Source organism: Pleurodeles waltl, chromosome 7 (genome assembly GCF_031143425.1).
Source record: "Pleurodeles waltl isolate 20211129_DDA chromosome 7, aPleWal1.hap1.20221129, whole genome shotgun sequence".
NCBI classification, from domain to species: Eukaryota; Metazoa; Chordata; class Amphibia; order Caudata; family Salamandridae; genus Pleurodeles; species Pleurodeles waltl.
In genome coordinates this window covers 874,039,425-874,062,861 of record NC_090446.1, presented here as the reverse complement: position 1 = coordinate 874,062,861, position 23,437 = coordinate 874,039,425, and the positions used below count along the sequence as shown (strand labels likewise).

General features: G+C 43.0%; 1 protein-coding gene across 5 annotated transcripts in view; it reads left to right on the top strand.

The window, feature by feature from the left end:
* The window catches only part of ARAP3 (ArfGAP with RhoGAP domain, ankyrin repeat and PH domain 3), a 632,921-nt gene that overhangs the window by 340,652 nt on the left and 268,832 nt on the right, over positions 1 to 23,437 (top strand). For all 5 annotated transcript variants that reach the window (XM_069199483.1, XM_069199484.1, XM_069199486.1 and 2 more), the window contains 2 exons: positions 9,783 to 9,914; positions 20,354 to 20,507. In XM_069199483.1, coding sequence (XP_069055584.1) covers positions 9,783 to 9,914; positions 20,354 to 20,507 — 286 coding nt within the window. The remainder of the gene's footprint in view (positions 1 to 9,782; positions 9,915 to 20,353; positions 20,508 to 23,437) is intronic.

Sequence of the window (23,437 nt, the reverse complement as noted above, 5' to 3'; positions counted from 1 at the left end):
ATACTCCTCACCCTAAGGTCCCATACTTTTATTGCCTTCCTAAGATTCACAAAGGCACGTCACCACCACCGGGACGACCAATTGTGTCAGGCATTGGGTCTCTATTAGAACCACTGTCTATATTTTGCGATCATTTCCTACAACCATTGGTTAAAGATTCGTCAACTTATATACAGGATACCAAGGATGTATTAAATTTGATCGACTTGATCAATGACACAGTCTATGTCCACGGTTTGATTACCTTGGATGTTGAAGCACTGTATACAAACATCCCACAGGATGCGACCTTACGGGTAGTTGAAACTACACTTCTAGCAAATAGTGAAAATCTCACGTCACCGGTCTCTTTTATCATGCAATGTGCTAATCTAGCAATGACTGAGAATTTTTTCCAGTTTGAAGACAACTTCTACCATCAGATAAGGAGCACATGCATGGGCAGCACCTTTGCTCCCAGTTTGGCGTGCTTATACATGTATAATTTTGAGAAACAATTTATTTTGTCATCCACAAACCCGTTTTTTGCCAACATCAAAGTATGGCGACGTTACATCGACGATATTTTAATTGTATGGCATGGTCCCCTAGAGACTGCGTCAACCTTTACAGAATGGGTTAATACACTCAACCCTTTCTTGAGATTTACATCGACAATGTCGACCACTGAGATTAGCTTTTTAGATCTACTAATCACTATCCAGAATGGCAAACTAATTACCAGTACATACCAAAAACCAACGGACCGTAACAGCCTCCTGACGTATGACAGCCATCATCCAAAATCATTACGTGATAACTTACCATTTGGCCAATTCTTGAGACTAAGACGTAATTGTAGCTCAACATACACCTACAATACACAGGCTAACGACCTTCAAAACAAATTATTGGCACGTAACTACCCCCGGGAAATCGTTAATCGAGCCCGGAAAAGAGCAAGGAATAATAATCGTGAGGCTTTACTCGAACCTAATACCAGGGATACCAACAAATCAATGACATGTGTGACTACTTTCACCCCTCTGTCCAATAGAATCAAGAGATCTATTTTGAAAAGGTGGTCAATACTCGGCAGTAGTGGCTACAAAATTCCTAGACCACTCTTTGCTTTTAAACGATCACAGAACATCAAGGACTTGATAATTCACACTCGCCCTAGGAATATCACCCAGACCCAGACAACTCTCTGGAATCTTCCCCCAGTATTAGGACATTATCCATGTGGACAATGCAACGTCTGTTTTTTGACATACCACACTTAGACACTTGATCTGGTACCCATCGGCCGATGGAACCTGAGAAAACATACCAATTGCAACACAAGGAATTGTGTGTACATGATAACATGTCCATGCGGCCTACGATATATAGGAATGACCACCAGACCTGTCAAGATAAGGATTAATGAACATAGAAGTAACATCAGATGTGGCCGAATAACTACTAAATTATGTGCCCACTTTCTTGAGAAACCCCACCATCCAGACGATTTGCGCTGGGTAGTGTTGGAATCCCCCGAGTTTATCAATGACTCCTCCCAATCATTGTTCAGACTTGAACAACGTTGGGTGTTCAAATTACATACTAACACCATTGGGTTGAATGATGACATTCCCTGGGTATCTTTGTCTCGTTAAGAGCATGGACCATTGACGTATCTACATCAAATGAGGCTAATCTTCCATTAACCAATTTTATGACCCCCAACAATGGGTATATTTATGAACTTCTCAAAATAGCAATGAATCTCCTTCTTTTATATCACCTGTCTGATTTACTACCTATTATCTGGTGCCATTATCTCATATGCTGGCAATATATATCATTTTTAAATAAAGTCACTGTGACGATTGACACAATAAATATATTTTTTCCAAGCGTCCTTCGTTTGCATTCTTCGATTCTAACTAGAGATCAGCCGTCCAAACCCCTCTCTAAGATGGCCGACACTATTTGACGTTTGCTAATTACTTGGACTTCGCTAAGTCCGTTTTCCATTTCTATGAAGCCACGCCGTCACAACGCGGAAGCAAGTAGCTTTCATACCGCGTTTAAAATGTGCCGATCGAGCACCGGCTCGCTGTCTACAGGGCGAGCACGACCGTGGGTAGGTGTCTCGAATTGAGGACGCCTATAGATAAGTAAGTGTGGGTAATTGCATTTTAAGGACAGCGCTTGACAGAGACTAACTCTGAAAAAAATGTTTTCACTATGCTGAATATACCTTCATTGAGTGGGACTGCTTCATCTTTAATGATGGTTGGATGGAAATATGCTTCGATTTAAGATCTAGTATTATTATTAACTTGGTGATACAGTTACTCCGACAGACATTTGTTAAAGATTAGGAGGAATTGAGACATACGGCTATTCTTACAGATATAAGATTGACAAAAAATGATGATGTCAGGAGAATGTTTTTTAACGCTGCACAGCATATTGACTGATTCCGGCATCAATACCTTTTGTTTTAGGGGTTACTCTATTGCATATTTTGTCCCCTATTTAAGTTTTAAATATTCTTCAATGTGCTAACAACATTTTACCCCTGCCAGAAGCTATAGGCTGGATCGTGCTACTCCCTAAGGGGCCCCCCAAACGCAGAGGGCGGGTAAGCAAATGTTCTTTATGTGTTTGACACCACTCGATGCACAGATTCACATTGGGGGTGAAGGTCATACAACCGTGTTCTCAGAATTGTTTGTATTATATTCTTTGTTTTCTAGGGCGACCTTTTTTTGTTTCAGACTATTGACGAGACAGTTCACGTAAATGCTGTAAGTGACTGCAATTTACCTCTCATACATGTAATTAGATAGTGTTTTCTTGTGTATACAGCCAGGAGAAGTCTAGTTAGTTATAGGTCCTGATGAAGCGTTAGAGGATCTTTCACGACCAATATTACGCGAAACATGTTGACCAGACCCTAGGGGGCAGGTGACAATTTCCCAGTACTCCAGGCTTTCTAAAGTGGTTGAGCATCATTCTCATTCCCCACTTAATTATGTTTTTTAATCTTGATCGTAACCCCTCTCGATAGATATTAAATTAAAATATGTTCAGGGGTTTCTAATCAATCTTAATTTTGTCACTCTCCTGCCATTCAGAGTGTCTGACCTTCATAATTTAACGGCAGCCACCTCATATCAAAAAGATCTCCGGCAAAGAGCCCCCGAAAGGGGAGCCCGTCAGACATTGCACCAGCCGGTCTGACGAGGAGCTTCCCGATGATGAAGCATGACACCCTTTCGGGTGTGTGAGGGTTCTAGCTCCTAAACTTTAATTGTTCACCCTAGAGTTAGGAACAGTGTACTTTTCGTTATTGATTACACGTATTGGGAGTATGTACACTGGACCTTTAATCCTCCCGATCCCTCTTTTTGTTGATGCTTTATCCATGACCTGGTAAGGCTTTACTTTGGGCACAGTTAGGGGATATCTGTCAGTCGTTCCCGCATTCTTATGGTTGTCGGACCAACCTTCCCTGTTCAAGTCACCTGTTGTGACTAGATTCCTTAAGGGCTTTCAACATATATATCCTCATATGCCCTCTATTCTGCCCCAGTGTAACTTATATCTAGTTCTCACTTATCTCATGTGTTCACCTTTTGGGATGATGCACAGCTGCCCTCTTCGGCTCATCACTATCAAAACCATCTTCCTTGTGGCCACAACATCTGCCATGAGGGTTAGGTAACTTCAAGCACTTTCAGTTAACACTGCCTACACTTGTGTCTTCAAATTTGTTCTTAGAACCAGAGCATCCTTTTTTATCAAAGGTAGGTGCACTTTTTTACATCGGGCAGAACATCACCCTGTCTACCTCCCCTCCCCATCCTACTAAAGAAGAGGAGGGACTCCACTGCTTGAATTAAAAAAGAGCATTATCATTTTACATTAATCGTACCAGCGATTTTCAGGTGGTCGGTCAACTCTTTGTTGGATTTGTGGGGGCAAAAATAGGCAAGGCAATTCAGAAGAGAACCATCTCTCAGTGGATCATCCTTTGCACTAATATCTGCTAGGTAGTGGCCAAGAAACACCACCTGATAACTTAAGAGCACACTCCATCATAGTTACAGCTGCAACCACTCATGCTGCTACATGGGCATGACTGCACACGTTTGCCAAACACTACTCCCTTGACAGGCCGGTCTGGCTAGATGGACATTTTGCCTGTTCGGTCTTCCAGGACTTCTTAGTTTAAAAAGTCCACAGACCCACCTTTAGGGAGAGATTTCTTTGGTATATATTCTAAGATAAGGACTCTGCAGCTAGAAGTCCCTACCAGATTAACAAGTTTCTTACCATTGATAACACCTTATCTGGTAAAGACTCTATCTTCCTTAGCGACACTCCCACCCTCCCCATTGTGCGCACTATTTTACCACATGACAAAGATCCTTCCAGACCTCATTTTGTTACACTTTCATTCCTCCTCAGCTTGGGTCCATGCTTCTGATGTAGAGAAACAGTCAAGAACTGAGGTCAGCTTGCTAGGATGGTGCCTATATAGGCACTGCACACGTCACTTCTGGCGTGGACGGCATCAACGATGCAATGCAGAGCCAGCCGACACCACCGGTATGCAAGGGGATTGCTCAAAAACATACAGATCCAGTCTGAAGCTTGAGGAATATTCTAAGGTAAAGAATCTGCAGCTAAATAGAGTCTCTATCAAATGAGGAATTACCAAAGCTGAATAACTTGTTTAATAGCACTTTACATGAAGGAGTGCCTCTTTGGGGCAACAGTAAAGTATGGATTGGCAATCTTGAGCCGATATGGGCAGACTTCTTAAAGGCCGGTTTGTCTATGACCGAACAGACACTCTCTTTGCAGAGATCCCATTTTCTCACGTTAGTAATAAGTCTCAATCACAAACAGGCAATAAAGGAGATGCAGGAAGGATTTCAGTTGGTTTATTTAAAAGACTGCAATCTACTGTAAAATGCATGAGCTGCAATGATTAAGATGATGGACAATGCAAGAAGCATAATTGTGCAAATGAGAGTCATAAATACAAAGACCCCAGTCATCTTGCAATAAACATGAAATGTAAAATATCCCTAAAAAACTAGTATGGAGAAACTAATCTCTAACCTAATGAGAGCTAGGTATATTAAACCTAATTTGCCAGTTTCAGGTCCATGAGAAGCACCCCCAACTTTTGTTACCTTGGAATGTGGTCTCTAGATCAGACTCCGTGGCTGAATCTGCATCACAGTGACGTGCAGCATAGATGGCGTCAACAACATCTGGTAGGAATTCCTCTGATAACCTTGTCTGCATGAGATGTATTTATACTGATCTTGTAGGACCCCTGACACAAATATGTCCCCAAACAATAGATAAGGAGGCATGCTTGGGGCAGCAATTATATAAATCATTCCCTCCAAAAGTACATTATGTTCCTGTCACATGTAAGTGGGAAAGGGACATGATGTGAATACTTACGTACCTAACTTAACTTTGACGCTGATGGTGATGCCTTCACAGAGTGGCACTGATAACTTCAAATCAAAACATTTTACTAACTATAAACATAGCAGCCATTTTGAAATAAATAGGCTAAGACAGAGCAAGCTAAGTAGGTTAAGTCACTAGGTGATGGGAGCACATGCCTGCAAGCCAAAAGGCTAAGCTAAACTTCTGATTCCCATTAAAACTAAATAGGATCCACTACATTCTCACGCTTATATAACCCACCTAACTGAAGGCATAAACTCAAACCAGCTTAGATCCCAACCAAGACCAAGACTGGTGGCCACAGTGTCCACACCTACTCTGATGAAGATTGGACAAAGTTAATAAAATGTAATGAAAAATGCCTTAAAGAGGCCAGGCATAGGTCCCACTCTAATAAGAACGAATGAAAATCTCGACTTCCACTTCCTGAGAGTGCTGAAGATGTCACCAAGTGGATAGCGACATAGTCAGGGAATGATGAGACTGAGACCTTATTGGATGCTGTCCGTAATCTCCAGATGGGATGCCGTCTGGAGAATAATCCAATCAAGACCCTGATTACAGGTGAGTTTGACAGCCCTCCTACATGACATGTTGCTCTACGCAGAGTTCACCTCTCATTTGGGTTGGTGGTGATTTGCGACTGTACTTCCGGAAAACCAACTTAGTCCTGATGGCAGAGATTTGACTCAGAGAAATATTCTTAATAGCTTCATGTGAGCAAGGGATATATATATTAAATGATTCCATGTCCACCTTTGATAAAGTGTAGGATCTCTCTAAACCTGTTTTGTTGTTGACAACAGTTGACCCACTATTACACAACACAGGGACCTGAGTTGCCTAGCCAACTGACCGGTGCATGCACTTCCTACTACAATAGTACTGTACAGTATACCGCTGAGGGAAGGGCAATAAGACCACAGAATATTGGGTCCCGACTAGGCCCTTCCTTAACATCAGAGGGATGAGATGATTTAAAGCTATACGTTCAGTTGTAGTGAATCCTATCTTGTTTTAATGGGAAGCAGGAGTTAGCTTAGCCCTCTGGCTTGCAGGCACGTGTCCCCGTCACCCAGTGACTTTTACTGTACTTAATTTGCTCTGTTTTAGCTCAATTATTTAATTATATATTTTCAAGATGGCTGCATTGTTTCTAGTTAGGCCAATATTTTAGTTTCACATTATCAGTGCCACTGCGGGAAGGCGTCACTATCAAGCGACAAAGATAACAAAACTGTAGGTATTCACATTAGGCACTTTCCCTCTTCATGCCTTCGAGGGAATTGTTTACATAAATTGCCGTCCCAAGTATGTCTTGTTATCTATTGTTTGGGAACAGACCTACGACAGGGGTCCGAGCAGATCTGTATGAATGCACCTCACTTAGACAGATAGTCAGAGGGATTCCAACCAGATGTCATTGCTGCTATCGATCTTGCACTTCGTCTTGACGCTGACCCAGTCTTTGTGTCCCTACGGAGTCTGAGCTAGAGACCTCATTCCCAGGTAACGAGGGTTGGGGTGCTTTTCTCATGGAAATTGCATTGGCAGATTAGGTTTAACACTCCTAGCTCTCTTTAGGTTCGAGATTAGGTTCATCATGCTAGGGTATTAGGACATATTTCATATCTCATGTCATTTTAAGTTATGGCAACATGGTGGGGGTCTTTGTATTAATGACTCTTGTGTTCACAATTCTGTTTCTTGCATTATTCATTATCCTAATGATTTTAGCCTGTGCAACTTATTGTAGATTGCAGTTTTGTTAATAAAAACCCATGGAAACTTCACTGAATATCTCTTTCATTGCTTATGTTTGATTGAGACATGTTGTACATGTGAGAAAGGGGTAATCTCCGTTTAACCACAACACTCCCCGAGATATCACACTCTTGAGTCCATGGGTAAAAGCTGCCACAAATCACCTTTTACTGTTTGGGTTTTTGGTGAGGTGCTGCTTGTGTCGCCCGTGGCGGACCGCGGCGTGAACCGAGCATTCTGCTTGGGGCGCGGCCGCGGTTCGTGGCAGCCGGGCGTGCCACACCCCTTTTGTTCTGTACTTTCTCGCACGAGGCCCCAAAATGGGCATGGGACCTCAATGAGTCTTGGGCACGGCACGCCTTCAATAATACTATGGCACCTTTCCCCCTACCCCTCACTTACCTGGTGAGCCTATCCTTTTTTCTTCTTTCCCTCGTGTTTTTGTGTGTGCATTCAGCAGCCATGTTCTTTCTTTTTCCCAGCTTGCCTTCTTTTTCCCTGCATGCCTTACGACACTTTTTCAAAATGGCGTCTTTTCTCTATATGTTCCTATGTTTCTTTCCCCATCCAGTATGGTGACATTCTACTTCCTGTTGGTCATTTCCTGTTCTTGGGTATATAAACTGAGTGATTCTAGTTCTCCTTGCGCTGCAACACTTCCTTTGGTGGTGATCTTCGCTCCTGCAAATTTTTCTCCAGTTATTTACCTTGCCTGCACCAGCTTCTTCCAGTATTGTTTTTTCCTGTTGGAAGACTCATCTTTTTGCTTCTTTTTGTTCCAGGGAGTTCCTGCTTTAGAGGTTTTCCCTTTGGGATTTTTTCCTCAGGGACTCCTTCTGGAGGGCACTGATTGCTTTTTTGGTGTTTCTTCGTCAGCAGCACCGTGGCTACCAGAAAGGGCCACCCTTACCTTGGTCAATGCAGAACCAAGACCCTTCTGCAGTTCCAGTGGGCCAAAGACATAAACGATGAGTAGCTCGTGACAGCTTGTGAGCCAGGAGGGTTGGGACGATAGTTGTGACTTGTTGTAGGACTGCCATAGTCGCCTACAATCATAAGTACTGTCATTCTTAAACCAGCAGTCTTACCTGGAGCAAGAGTCAAACTACAACACAGTTTAAATACTATTTTTGTTGCTGAATTATAGAGAGAAGCAGAGAATGGAAGGTTGGAGGGCAGAACTTTTAGAGTCTCTGATATTTGATCTCATTGATGATAACTTGCACTGAATTGAGTGACTGTCGCTGCACCTGTATTTTTAGGATTGAGATTTCTTGTTTGTATTATCTCTTATGCTGTAAAATCGAATAAACAATTGTTATACAACAACGAATGAATCATACAGGGCATTCAGGTGCTGCTAAAAAGACTACAAATGCAGGCATTGCTGGACCAACCCAAGAAAATGGGCTGGTGCCTGGGATCCAGGACACCAAAATTCCTCCTCCACCCTATGGCTCATGGATTCTTCTCCAGAAAGTACTCTGTTCTGTGAGCAAGGGATTTCCAGTGCAAGAAGCTAAGGGTCATGTCTCTAAATTTGCAGTCCATCCTCAACATGCATGGGGTTTTGTAGAAAAATTAAGGGGGTGATTCTGACTTTGGTGGGTGGCGGAGGCCGCCCGCCAAAGTCCCGCCAGCAGAATACTGCTACGCGGTGAGAAGACCGCCGCGGTAATTCTGAGTTTCCCACTGGGCTGCCGGGCGACCGCCAGAAGGCCGCCCGCCAGCCCAGCGGGAAACCCCCTTCCATGAGGATGCCGGCTCCGAATGGAGCCGGCGGAGTGGAAGGGGTGCGACGGGTGCAGTTGCACCCGTCGCAATTTTCAGTGTCTGCTTGGCAGACACTGAAAATCTTGGTGGGGCCCTGTTAGGGGGCCCCACGACACCCGTTACCGCCAGCCAGGTTCTGGCGGTCAAAACCGCCAGAACCAGGCTGGCGGTAAGGGGGTCGGAATCCCCATGGCGGCGCTGCTTGCAGCGCCGCCATGGAGGATTCCCCTGGGCAGCGGGAAACTGGCGGGACACCGCCGGTTTCCCGTATCTGACTGCGGCTGTACCGCCGCGGTCAGAATGCCCATGGGAGCACCGCCAGCCTGTTGGCGGTGCTCCCGCGGTCGTTGGCCCTGGCGGTAGTCTACCGCCAGGGTCAGAATGACCCCCTAAATTATAGTTTGCTCTCTGGTGTCATCCTTTGTTGTTGCAACCCACTTCCATGATTCAGAAATCCCTCTGTAACATTCACCAGTCCTGATTCAGGTTAGAAAACTTAAGTTGCAATGGTCATTCGTCACTTCACAGATAAAAATAATCTACAGCTATAGTAGTGTAATGCAGTGAGTACAACGTTAAAATTGTGCTGTTGTAGTGTTTACTAATCACTAGGCATAATAGTATAAAACTGTTGTGTACGTGTGTGACTGCAACCTGCAAACTAGATGGCAACATTTCCTCAGTGTACTAGAATATGATACTGCTGTCGTATTTTTCAGTAACTCTGCTGGCAAGAATGATCTTTTGACTGTTTTTACATTCATTTTTGTTAGAGACCCCTTCATCGGATGATCCTGAAAAGGCAAGGGTATATGACGAGATAATGCAGCCTGTAGTGCATCGTGGCTTCTTGTACAAGACATCAGCTATTTCAAAGCCCACTTCTGTCAAGAAAAGCAAGGACGGTAAGTTAACGATTACCTTTGATGAAATATGCACCTATGTAGGGATGCATTAACAATATTTGTCAGCATACCGCGTACAGGTATGGAACATCATCTTTTTCCTTTGCATGTAAACTGCTACATTATTTTGTGTCACTCAATTTGAATGTTGTATGTCCCCTTTTTTTAAATATATTTGTGTGGACATTTCCACACCTGAAAAAGTTTGACAGGCAAAAATCTATGTGACTAGATACCTTAACAAGTAATACATTTTGATTTCAAATTTCATAGCATGGGAAAAAGAAAGAAAAATTTGTTTTTTTCTTTCCTGATAGTGACACTGAGCTGAGGATTATGCATTACTTTTCTCTCTATTTGTCGAGCAACATCTTAAGGTCAAGCTAAAGCTACATTTCCTAAGAACACTAAGTTCCAGCCAATCCTCTTGCTCCTATCACTTGAAGAGTCCTGGGTGCTTCCTTTGCCCCCTCTTTCTTTGTATGACATCTGATGTAACTATAAAATCTTCATTTCTACTCTGCCTTCTGTTAATTTCTTAGCAAGGGCAGGAACTACTGTTATTAGTCATAAAATAACACATGGCTTACAACAAATTGAAGTCACGTATCTTGATATAGGGCACTTCAAACAAACACATAAAGGGATTACCTAGAATAAGGATATTAGACACTTCCTTATTTTGTATCCAGTTACCACATTAGTACATTTTGAATAGGGTGAGAAGCAGATTATGCAATAGTCTGCAAGGCAAGATAATCCTTGCCTTCCTGACATTAATAGCACTGAAAACCTTCCTTCAAGGCAGCTAGGAAAGTTTTCATTCTCTATCAAGAATGGATATGAAGATTTTGCAGGTTTTAAAACTTACTCACCACCAAAGAGGGTAGATACACCACAGGCTTGAAGTAAAACTTCTTGAAGGTAGAATCAGCAGACCAGTCAGCTGTATTCGTAATGCTCTCTAACCTAGCTTTGGATACCATTGCACCTCTAACTGAGTGGGCTGCAAACAGGTCAACATCAGTACCTGCCTCCCACATAATCAACATACCCACCTAACAATAGTAGGGAAAGAGACTGCCTTGAAAGATTTTCTGGAGGATATCAGGAGGTAGGGTTCTCCTGAAGGTCTGAGCTCTTATATCCTTTCAGACGGTCCACAACATATAGGCCTTCATTACGAGTCTGGCGTTCTACTGACCGCCAGACTCGCGGTGGTGGTCCCACCTCCAACAGGCTGGTGGTGGGACCGCCATATTATGACCATGGCGGAACTGCCAGTTGGACCTCAAACACTGCCAGGCTGCTGGCAGCCTGGCAGTCCCGGCGGTTGAAATCCGCCAGGGCAGCGCTACAAGTCCCCATACCTCCAGCCTTTCCATGTTGGTTAAACCGGGCATGGGAGTGTCGGGGGCCACGGGTGCAATGTGAAGGCCCTGTTCACCGCAGAGCCGGCAGGCAGAAACGCTGTTTCCGCCCGCCAGCCCTGCGGTGAACCTGAAATAGGGCCAGCACTGTTCTGCCCGCACGGGCAGGCAGTTGGTGGGACGAGTTTGGTGGGTGGCTGAGCCCGCCCTCCAAACTCATAATGAGGGCCATAATGTATGAGTATCCTTCAATGCTGGGTTGAAAGTTACTTGTGAAATGTATGTGGACTAAACATTCTAAAAGAGATATCCAATGCTCTGACATCGGATACTCTTCTGCAGGATACCAGAGATAGAAGATTGTGTGATGTCAGAGTTGCCAATATGCCTGGAAGTTTTTTCCTATGTAGATATTTATTCTTTTGGCCAGGAGAAAAATAGATCTAAAACTTTGTTTACATCCCACAGTCTACAATGCCTTGGTTCCGGGGTATGGGAAAATCTAATATCTTTGAGAAGTTTCCTGACCATTGGATGTTCACTTACTTGTGAATAGTCAAGAGGCAAGTCTTCTGTTGCAATAGCAAAGGGAAAGATGTTTACTGATGTATAAACCATTCCTTGTACAACTAGAGTCAAAATCTAATAACAATAACCCTGCAGGATCCAGGTGCCTTCGAACACACCAATAAAGCCATCCTTTGCAGGCAGCTCTACATCATTTGACTGTTATTTTCCACCTAAGTTTTCTGGATATGTTTCTCAGCATGTTCCAATAAGCCTGCAATTTTCCATATTTCCCTGTAATCCTCAGTGCCATCAAACGTAGACTGCCTTCCACCACCATGTGATAGGGAATTCTCTCCTGACTCCACAGAATGTGATGATAGTGGGAGAGACAGATTAGAGAGTCCCAGAAAAGTTCAGGGAGAAGTGGATACCACACTTGAGATTTTCAAATCAGATTGACAATCACCACATCCACATTCTGTCGTCGGACTTCAGCCGATGTCCTCATGATAATGGTAATTGGCTCCAGCCTTCGAAGAATTTGTCTGTTCCTGGATTGCCCCCAAATCTGGTCATCAACTGAAGCGTTTTTAAAAAGATCCAGTGCAAATAGTTCCCATTCTCCGCTCAAAGTCCAAAATACTTCTGAGCCAAGTTTCTCAGACTTGAGTTCAGAGTGAGCCTATGACACATCCTAATAAGGTCACTGTCTGAGACTAAATCATCATGAATTTGTCCCTGTTAATAATGAACCCCAGATCCTCCAGGAGTTAAACTGTCATCTTCAATTAGCTGGTCAACCTCTCCTGTGACCGATCTATGATGAGAATATCATCTAGGTACACCAGGAGGCAGACTCTTTGTATCCTGTGCAATTTCATCACCGGTTTCATGACCTTTTCTAAACACCACAGAGCTGATAAATGGCTGAATGAGTGGGTTGTGAAAATTGAAGACATGCTTTCTCCATATAAATTGTAGGGACTTATGCCATCTGACTTGATCGATATCTGGGCTTTTTGCAGGGTGGTGAAGGTGAAAACAAAATTGCCCATTTCTTTCATAAAAGGGTTGCCAAAGAGAATCCTCAAGGGCAATGCCCCTGCCACATGGCCAAATCCCCTAATTTAGGGTCCACATTTATGAGGAAAGACCTGCATAGTTCTGGGGAAATCTCAAAGTCAGCATTTTCTAGAAAGATTATCCCCCTGTAGGCCTAACTAGAAAAAATATGAGGAGAAATAAGGGGTCCAGGCTGTTTGGATTCTTCTTCAATATCCAAAGTCTTAGGAGGTCTTGCGAGTCCAGTAACTTGTCGTGACAGAAATGCCAGGAGCAATTAATGCCCTTTATAGTGACTGTAATGTGTTTTGCAAGAATAGTAGCCATTTTAGAGATACTTTCCGGAGTTAGGGAGAATTTCCCTTTCAAGGAGAGGTGAGGGCATTCAGCTCTCAATCAATTATGGACCTCTTTGGCCAATGGTTTACAGAGGTGGCCTGCCATGTAGGAAGCCACTTTATCGTCTGTGCCCCATTTGTGTATTGTGGATAATAGATATTCTTCAAGTTGAGCATATCTTTGGGTGGGGAGGGTTATCCTTTGGGTAATCTTCAGCTGAAAGAGGCTCTGGAGGGCCTGACCTAGGGTCTCGGACTCGGTCTGGCTTAGCTCAAAGGTTGGATACCCTAGAGATTCATCTGCGAGGTCATAGTTTGGGGAGTGCACTCTTTCAGGGAAGGAGAATGGGTCACTGATTTTCCCTGATGGTTGCTGGAGGACTGTACTTTGCATGTGCTCATCCCCACATCAGGGGATGGAACGGCCCTGGGATATATGGAAGCCAATCCCGGGTCTTCTAAAGTAGTGGGAGGGGCTCACATAATGTAAAACAGCACCTCCAATATTATACTCAATAAACAGTGCTGTTCAGGGATAAAATAGGCTGTAGTATGACAAGTATTTAACTGACGCTGAAGCAGCGAAGAAAGAGGGAGCACAGGAAGTACATAGGACACTTCACGGGAAAGGAGCAATAGACTTGTCTGGAACTAATGGTTCTTTCTCAGTGTTCTTCGGAAAATGTTGCTTGTGTTTGATTTTACTTTACGATGCTGCTGGAGAAAATAAAGAGGAAAGTAAATCATGATCCTCACCTCGGTGTCTTTACATAGAATTGTTACTAGTTATAGAATAGGGGAAAGAAAGTAGAAAATTACAATGTTGACAAAGGATAGAAAGAAAACTTTAATATTCAGAGGAAAGGCATGGCATTTTCTTCCTTGGAGAGAGATGCTACAACATTTGTCACATTTGATAGGGCATAAAAAGCATTCGCAGACTTGCAGAGTGACTAAGGAATATGTTGAGAAGGGAGATCGACTGATGGTAGAGAAGAGGGGGGAGAACATTAATACGTTGTAGAGGTTAGTGAGAACATGGATATAATTGAGCAAAAGTGGCAGATCCGTGGCACGGAGAGAGAATGGGGATATTCATAGCATTGGACAGGGAAAGAAAACCTGCCAAAGAATGGTAAAGATAATTAAAACATTTATAGCACATGTGAATGTTTGGAGAATAGTCACAGCACAAAAAGGAAAGGAATGAAATTCATTCTAGGGGAGAATGAAATTAACTTATCAGAAGGATCCTTCTACATGCAAATTCCCCACTTCATGAATATCCCAGGTGGTAGACCGAATCTGGAAACATCTGACATAGCTTTCCTGTGCTTGTACAAGGCACTGGCTCCATCTCAACCTTGTAAGTACAGTCGTGCTCACAACACTGGATCTATATAGCTCCCTCACTTTCTCCCTGCTGTTAGTTATGTTGTTCTGGCACACTCAGTACTGGCCAAAACTTCTCTCCTCTGGTCTGAGGCAATTTCATTTCCCTCCTTAGTGTTCTCTTTTAACCCTAGTGCAGTGTGCTAGGGATGAGCCCCGTTTAAATAATATGTTTTTAAGCCCGATCACAAGTGTGATGGACATATGTCAAACGCATACCCCCATAACGACTGTCTGTGGTGCCTGGGTTTGAGACAAAATTCCATATGTTGTGAACTGTGCCTGAGAATGAAACCCAAGTTGATCAAACAAACTCTTTATGACTTATGCCCCTGAACATTGTCTTGGTCAACTTCAGTCAAGATCTAGGTTGCTTAGTGCTCCTTTCCAAGATGAAAGTACTCCAAGTTCCCCGCCACCCCAGCTGTGCTGACACCAGTTCCAAAAGCACCTCCTCTGTGGTGCCTTTGACATTCAATGGTTGATAGAAATATTCAGGCGGGCATTAGTTCCCTCTGGAGTTTTGTTAGGCCCCATGGGACTGTACGGGGCTCCCTCCAGAAGCACACTGATGGGTCATTCTTTAACACCACATGTTCCTTTGGCTTAACTGGCTCCTCCCCATGTGCCACATGGCATGTTTCAACTCCAGAGCTTTCGCCAGTGCCTCTGTTGCTGATACCAGCAACAAAAGTGCCTCTTCCTCCACTAACACCATTCCATTATTCTCTGAATGTTCATCTGGCCTAGTCAAGACACTGTAGTACAGGAAGAAGGCTCAATGCTTTTTTGAGGTGCAGGAATGGAGGGAGGGTCCTGGTGGTGCCCACAAATGCTGTTGGGACACGGTGCACAATAGCTTTTGGAGGTGCATCATGACAGAGGACAGTGAGCCCTTGCCTCCTCTCCCTAGATCCAAGACAGAAGATTAGCTAGCCCTACAAAACACAAGTGGTCTAAACATATCACCAAATATAGATTTATTATTCAATGCTGTCCTTGAAAAGGCAGCAGGGGTGCTTGAGTTGCGCTTACCCTTGTATGGAACTGAGTCCAAATATCCTTATTAAGGTCCTGCCAACTATTCCCATGTCGGCAGAGCCATTGCATCCATTTAATGAAGCTCTTTTTGGAGCCAGTATAGGAGACATGGACAAAACCAATCACTGCTCCGGCAATGTGTAGCACAATGGCTAGGTGCTATGGACCCATATTGGGACATCCAATCTTTCTTTCCATAATCCTTTGCAGAGGAGACTTGCTGTCCAGCCATCTACCACCAAGCTCAATCCAGGCTCGTTCTCTAACCATCCTTCAACCAGGAATTCCAAGAAATTATAAAAAATAGGAAAATACATTCTAAGCGGTTAGCCTGACATTGCACATCCTCAGCACTGCTTGCCACCTTAGACACTATTCACATGCTCCATGAAAAATAGCTTCAATGATTGTACCCATTTGCCCTGACCATCTAAAAGATCACTTTGCGACGGTGAGAGCACATCCAGACACATTATCAAGGCAGGTTTGTACATAGCAGAATTGGTGACCAGAGGTATGGATTCTAGCTGGCCCTATGCAGTCATGTCTGGTTGCACGCTACAGACGTTTCTAGTAATGTCCAGGCCACACTTATGGAAATGCCACTTGATAGTGAGTATCTATTCGAGGACAAGGTGGATAATGCATTAGAGTGCTTTTAAGTTGGACAAGCTATAGCCAGGTATCTTCCATCAGTTTTGAATATTCAAAGTTCTCTGAATTAACTGTCCAGTACCCACACCGATACACAAAGACAACAAGTAGCAGTAACAAGAATTCTGTAAGGGATCAAGAAATGAAGCTTCCCACACCTCATGTCATACAAAGAAATGAGACAACAACCAGGTTGTCACTACCATTGTCCAACAGTCCAAAATATGCAAGTCTTGCAATGTCCTCGGACATTAGGCCCTACCACCAAGTCCAACATTTATTCATGCAGGACATGTAGTCACAAAAGTTCAGTCATGTGACAGCAAGGGTATGGAACCCATCAACTTCATTCAACAAAGGTTGCTCCCTTCATCCCAAGGTCTACAAAGTAAAAGCATAAACTAAACAAAAACCGTAAATTCAATCAGTACATCTTCTTAACTCAAACTGCCATTGACCTAACACCAGGACAAACCTGTCACTACACCTACATTTATAGTTTCCCCAGACATACACCTCACATTACTAAACTATGCAGGTGACAGACACAACTCTCACACTTTCTCTATCCTTCATAAGCAACACACACTACTCAGAAGGACAACATACTCCATACAGTCTCACTTACAAACAAAAACACGCCCCACAACCAGTCCCACTGACTGGCCAAACAAACATGACCAAGTCGAAGCCCGAAGGAAGCACTTAATCAGCACCCATGACCACATACTCTGGAAACTGCACCAGAAAAGGTTGGAATGTTTTTCGCAAAACAATGATAACAGCCACCAATGATGACAGGTGCATACTGACAAATTATTGGCACAGCCCAACAGTTAAACACTAGAGTAGTCCAGCAATCTAAACATTGACTTCAGACCACATCAGCAGGTGAAGAAGAACTCACCTACAGCACACTAATGCTACATGAAACACTACCATTCAAACACAGTACTGGCCAACTCAGTAATATGCAAACTAAAATGCACCACAATGCAATCATAGACTTACTCTGCCTTCTGTACCACACACGCCAAATCTTATCATTTGTACAGGATGACGACTAGTCCCAGGACACTCAGTGAAATGTTGTGGCTATCACCCTCAATTTCACAGGGTACCACAGTTCCCCCCATTTTCACTTCAAGTGGTACTTACCGATGCAGTCTCTCACACCGGGTACTTCTCTTCTCCTATGTTGCACCCATGGGTTACTCCCACATGCAGGTTCCTATACAGTGTGCTACTCTTACCCAATATAGTACACCATGGCTTACTGCCCGATGCAACTTCTCATGACAGAGTACTAGACTTCCCCACCTTTGCATAAAATGAGGTACTTCCTACGTACAACCTCTAGAAACTGGGCACTCCTTCAATGTTTGCAAAAGCACACACGTGTACTATTTTTTAATCTCTTGCAACATGGTAGTACACTTCCCCACATCTGCGACATTTGGATACGCGCCACGGTACATATCTACACAACTTGCAGATGGGTACTGTGCCTCTTCACAAAACTGCTAACTAAACTCCATCATGAGTGGACGTAAATGCTGACAGAATACTTCTAAAACAAGATACAGGTGGATAATTTAAACTTCTCAGACTGTCTTGCAGTACTAACTATTCAGCAGACCACAATCGTTAACATAAACTGCATTTGCCAAACAGCAGAAGTCAACTTACACAGAAAATTACCACCCTGCTGCATGCATTACCAATAATATTTATATGGCTCGTGTCATTATGCAAGAATCAACAACCAATCTGCTTTCCAACCTAATAAATCTCACAGTGGGAAAAAAGGTACATTACTTAACAGAATTGCGTAGAATAATGTGAACTTCATTGATGCCAAATGACCTTCTGATTAATTAACTGAATACTATATTTTAAATTGCAATTGAACAAATGGTAAGCCGAGGATAATTCAACTTCAGATGACCTCAGGACACAGTATACCCTCAACCAACATGGTCTAATTTCTATCTCTAGTGTCCATGAAGATAGTCCTACTTTACCTTTAAATTAACCAGGAGGCATAAAGTAGTTTTTCTTTAACAGCTCCAGACTTTTCCCAGTCCATCACCAGCCTACTACCCCCTTTCATGGTGTCGAAGTGTACATAGACAGCACCTCTACTATTCCACCATGCGTGGAATTGAAGGCATTGGTAAGTCTGTCTCATGGCCAAGTTATTCTGCTATGCTCCCAAATGCTGACTGACTCATGCTGGTGAGGAATATCCCCATTTACCTGGTTGTGCACATTGTCACAGGACCTTTGCCAGGAATTAGCAACTGTCTCCGCTCATTAAGACCAATTTGATACGCAGGACCCTATAAAGATATGTTCTGATATGTGCCACAGTAACCTACATTTTGAAGTCACACTGCACATTCACCAACACTTCTTCTTGTGTGACCGTTACTGTTGAATTTCAATTGCCTGAAGGGTCATGGACCATTTCAGAGTTTTGCTTACTATAAAGAAGGTTACCCACTGTCTGAATAGCACTGCCTCTACAGTACTGCCCGTAGAACACTGTGTTCATAGCATTATCTTTAAGCTTAGGACTCTACGCCGGGTCACATCATGTCAATTTACAACTCACCTCACTTTATCTTTGCCAGACCTTGCCCACCCTCCTCCCTGGGCTCGTCCTACCCAGGAGCTTGAGCTGCCACCACTTGCTGGGGGATTAGAGGGTGGGAAGTCACAAACTAGTTCTCCAAAACCATTGGATCATCATCCTTCACACAAGAGGCCTCCTTCTCAGCCAGAAATGGTAACCAACAGGCTTTATAGTCTTGCTGCATTTTCATGCAGTTCCTTAACAACTCGTTGCCTTAATGTTTTGGTTGAAGGTCATGGTCTTCTATAAGAGCCTTGAGTCATTCAAGTGAGAGGTAAGTTATTTATATCATGTTAGGTCATTACGGCAACAACGGCAGGAATGTTCCGTCAGTTCTTCATCCTGCCTCCAACAGCCCCTATCACTGAAGACCACACACTATCATTGTATTATTTCCTTCGTTCTCAGCATTCCAGAGACTATGTGACCATCCACATGTATTTGAGTATGAAGGGTGTTTTCATCCAAAGCTGACTTAGCATTAAGAGTACTGAAAAAAATCTAAAAATGCAAAAACAAGCAAAAAAGAGTTGAAAAAGAATAGTTCTTCAAAACCTTTTTAAAAAGTGACACATCCTCACTGCGGCACAAGTCAGGTGGTATGTACTTTTACAGAAGATGCCCCTGGTCTCTTACTCACAACTGCCATACTTGTGTCTTTGAATCGGAATACACTGAAAATATGAAAGGCTGATCTTGAGGAACTGCCAATTACTTAAACTAGCGAGCAGTGCACAGAAGGTACATGTTTGTCGGTGCGCAGAAGGAACATGGTAATCATTGTGATGTCCACAGACCAGTCTGACTGCCATATGCTGCAGGTTATTGGCCAGAAATATAGGAATACACAGATAGTTGCATTGCAATAATCCAGGTGAGAGGAAACATGCTCCAAATACTCAGCCCTGGGCTGGTTCACACCTGTTTTTTGGGTCTCATTCGGGTATTTCCATGATCTTCTGAGTTGCATTTTTAATGTGGAGTCTCCTATCATGTTCACCCTATGTGTTTATATATTCCATGTGGAGACAAGGTAGAACCTTTACAGCTTGTGAGACAGAATGAGGGGGATCTTCACAGGAAAGAGGAGATAAAGAAGAACATTTCTCTCTTATAATGGTGAAGGGAGAATATTAATTGCAAGGGGAAAAAAGTAATAAGAACGAAAACAGCACAGAGACTGGAGAGCTTTCACAGCATGGCGATAAAAGGGGTTTCTGTCACAGGAAAGTAAAGCACACATAGCATGAGACAGAGGAGAATATACATCGTATGTGAGTGAAGAAAGGGAAAACTATGGCTGCAGTAAGTCACTGGGAGCACAGTCACAATTTGGAAAGGAGCATTAAATGAGCCTTACTACAGGAAAAGGAAGGGTTCCCTGCACACCACGCATTTATTAGTTACCAATGTTATTTTCTTTTTTTCATGTAGAGTTCCACAGGGTCTGGTGCTGTTTGGAAAAATCTCTTTTGTTTTATGAGAGTGACAAGAGCTGTGAGCCGTCCGGAAAGATTGATGCTGCAGATATTGTGTGCTTGGCTGTGAGCAAGACAGATCTACAGTCAAGTCCGGCTCCTTCAGACAGGTATACCGCTTACAAATGTGCATATACATCTGGATGTACCTCGGCACACAACTGTATAACTCGTCTGCAAAACATTTCTTTATCACACATCTGTATAACTCACACAGGCCATTGTAACTAAGATACCCTTCCCAAGATCTCATAAAACAAAGTTAACTTTGTTTTGTACATATTTATTCCACCACATTGTTTTCTTTTTCATAGTTCTTTAAATGACGTGCTATTACCAAATGCTTTGATATTTCGTCAGAAGGATAAAAGGCTCAGTTGTCCCCTGGGGGATCCAAGCCTAGATTCTTGCAGAACATAAGAGTGACCATTTATTTTATCTTACTGGTTTTAACTGGTTTTATACTGAATCACAGTGTATCCATGAACTTGTACCTCATTACTGATTAGTATAACCCATTTTGGAAGTAACGACCCATCATAGAGCTGTATAAACTGCCAGGAATGATACACCCCATTGGAGATTATTATAACCTAACCATGAGCTTCTGTTTCATTATTAATTGGTATCACCCTTGAGGATCTGGTATCTAAGTACAGATAGCTACAACTCGGAGTACCTTAGTCCTCATCAATGGTCTTCCTAAACCACTCAGGGATTATAACCTATTACAGTGTTTTAGAAAAAGATATGCAAACTTGACCTCATTATTGAGCTCTACAAGCTACTGTGACTTGATATCAAATTGCCCATCTGTAAAAACTAGACTTAATGTTCTACATCACTAAAGATAGTTGTAACCCTTCCATTCCCTTGAAATTATACCTCACTGCAGACTTGTTTAAAACTTTAAGGACTTTTATGTCATCACAGACCCATAAAACCCATGCAAGAGCTTAACCTCATTAGAGAGCTTCATGATACAACTAGAACTTTGTAACAAAACTTAAATCTCTATGAACCACTCGGTGGTTAATGTGTCTGAATATTTTAAACGGTAGTATCTTTGTACATAAATATTGTGTCCTAAATACTGTTTACAAAAATACTGTGTTCGATTGTGTATACATTTTATTATATTAACTTTAATAGGGTGAATTGTTGAAGAAGTTTTTTACTGAATGATATTTATGTCAGACAGTATTCTGACAATGATATTGTAGTACCCCACGCACCCAGTGCCTTATATCTCATTGCAGATCTGTATAACACACTCAGAACCTTATACATGAGTACACAGATTCTAAAATCCCATAACATTTGCATGCCTCATCACATATATGTCTAACTTATCTAGCACTTATATCATGCTATAGAGCTGTATCACCCATCCATGACATAACATCTTATTACAGATCTCTAAAGCCCAGCTGTGATCTTGTACATCATCACATAATTCTAAACTTTACCACATCTGTGTAACATGCCTCCCTCCTTCCAAGACCTCATACCTTAGTACAAAGTGGCATTGGGTATAAGTGACAGAATAATTTTGGGGCAATTGTTGTGACTTCTGATAGAGACTTCTAATTGCAGATTCTTCACTTTTTGAACATAACACACGTATCATTCTGGATTTGTAAACATTGAAACACTACCACTACACAATGGAAGGTGGTACCTTTGGCTCTGCACTGACACCGTCCACTCCAGAAATGACATGCAGGGTACATAAAGATGCCACTCCTGCGCAGTGATGTCAGTTTCTTTCTTTGCTTCTGTTCCACCACACATGGATCAGTTGCTACCTCTTGTCTCTGTGATATGTTTTTTAATCTAAATTTTGCAGTGTGGAAAGGAAATGTCCCCTATCAAAACAACAGATTTTAAACACTGTAAGGACTGTCACAAGTAAATGACTGTGAGAGGCCCTCATTAGGTTTGCCTACGGTGCTTGGGGTCAAGCCACAACACTAAGGCCTGCAGTGACTGTGCGTCGATGATCCCAAATGCCATACAGGGCTGCAAAGTTAAACTGTTGAAAAGCATTCCGCGATGAGACTCGCCCAAATTGATGTGTTGGTCCCAGTCCCGTTCCTGGTCCAGAAGTCACAGGAGATTTTCCTGAGGTCACTTGTCCGCCCGCATCCGGTCTTTGGCTAAGTCAAAGAAAAAACATAAAAATACAAGTGGGACTCTGCACCTTCCTGCCACTCACTTTCTCCTGAGAAGGTGACAGAGCATTTTGATGCCTTTCAATCCCGCTCCTGAAGTTGGTCAGCCTCGACGCCCATCCTGAAACTTGTCCCAGCACAAACCTGAGTTTCTGGAACATCTGCAACACAGAGGCAGATAGAAGAGTTGTACGAGGCCGTGCTCTGAGTCTTTGAATCTTTACCAAGTCCCTCTTGAGTGCCTACAGGCTTTAAGGTGCTAAGAGGCCCCTCATTTAGGATATTACCGATTGATCACTCACAGCGCTAGTTGGAGCCTCCAGCTCCACCTCTGGGCCTCCTCTGGCTCCTTCACCCAACTCTCGTCTGGCACCACGCTGGTTCCTGAAACCTCAGTGCTGATGCAGATTTTATCCATTGCCAGAGGATGAGGTGCCCATTGTGCCATGCAACTCAGATTTAGGCTATACATGACTTCTGTTGAAGCACAGCCTTCCCCACTTGTTTTGCCACCCCTACAAAGAAGGACACATACTTTACATTCCTTATTTAGTATGAATTCACACAACAATTGCGATATGTGTGATGAAATAGGGCAACCATACCACAAAGAAAATTGGTATGATGACATTTAAGAATCCAACACCTTGACACTTGCAGACTAACACATTGGATAGTTGAGTCCTGCAGATGTTCCAGAAGGGTAGACCGTTCTGTTCCTTGCTACTTCTCCTTTCCTACCACCAGAGAGATTGAAGGAAGACCATATGTCCGTCTTACGTCAGTAAGTGCATGCCCTTTCAGCCAAAGGGGTTATCAAGAGGGTGGCTGAGCCAGAAGTAAGCCATGGTTGTTATTCCAACTAC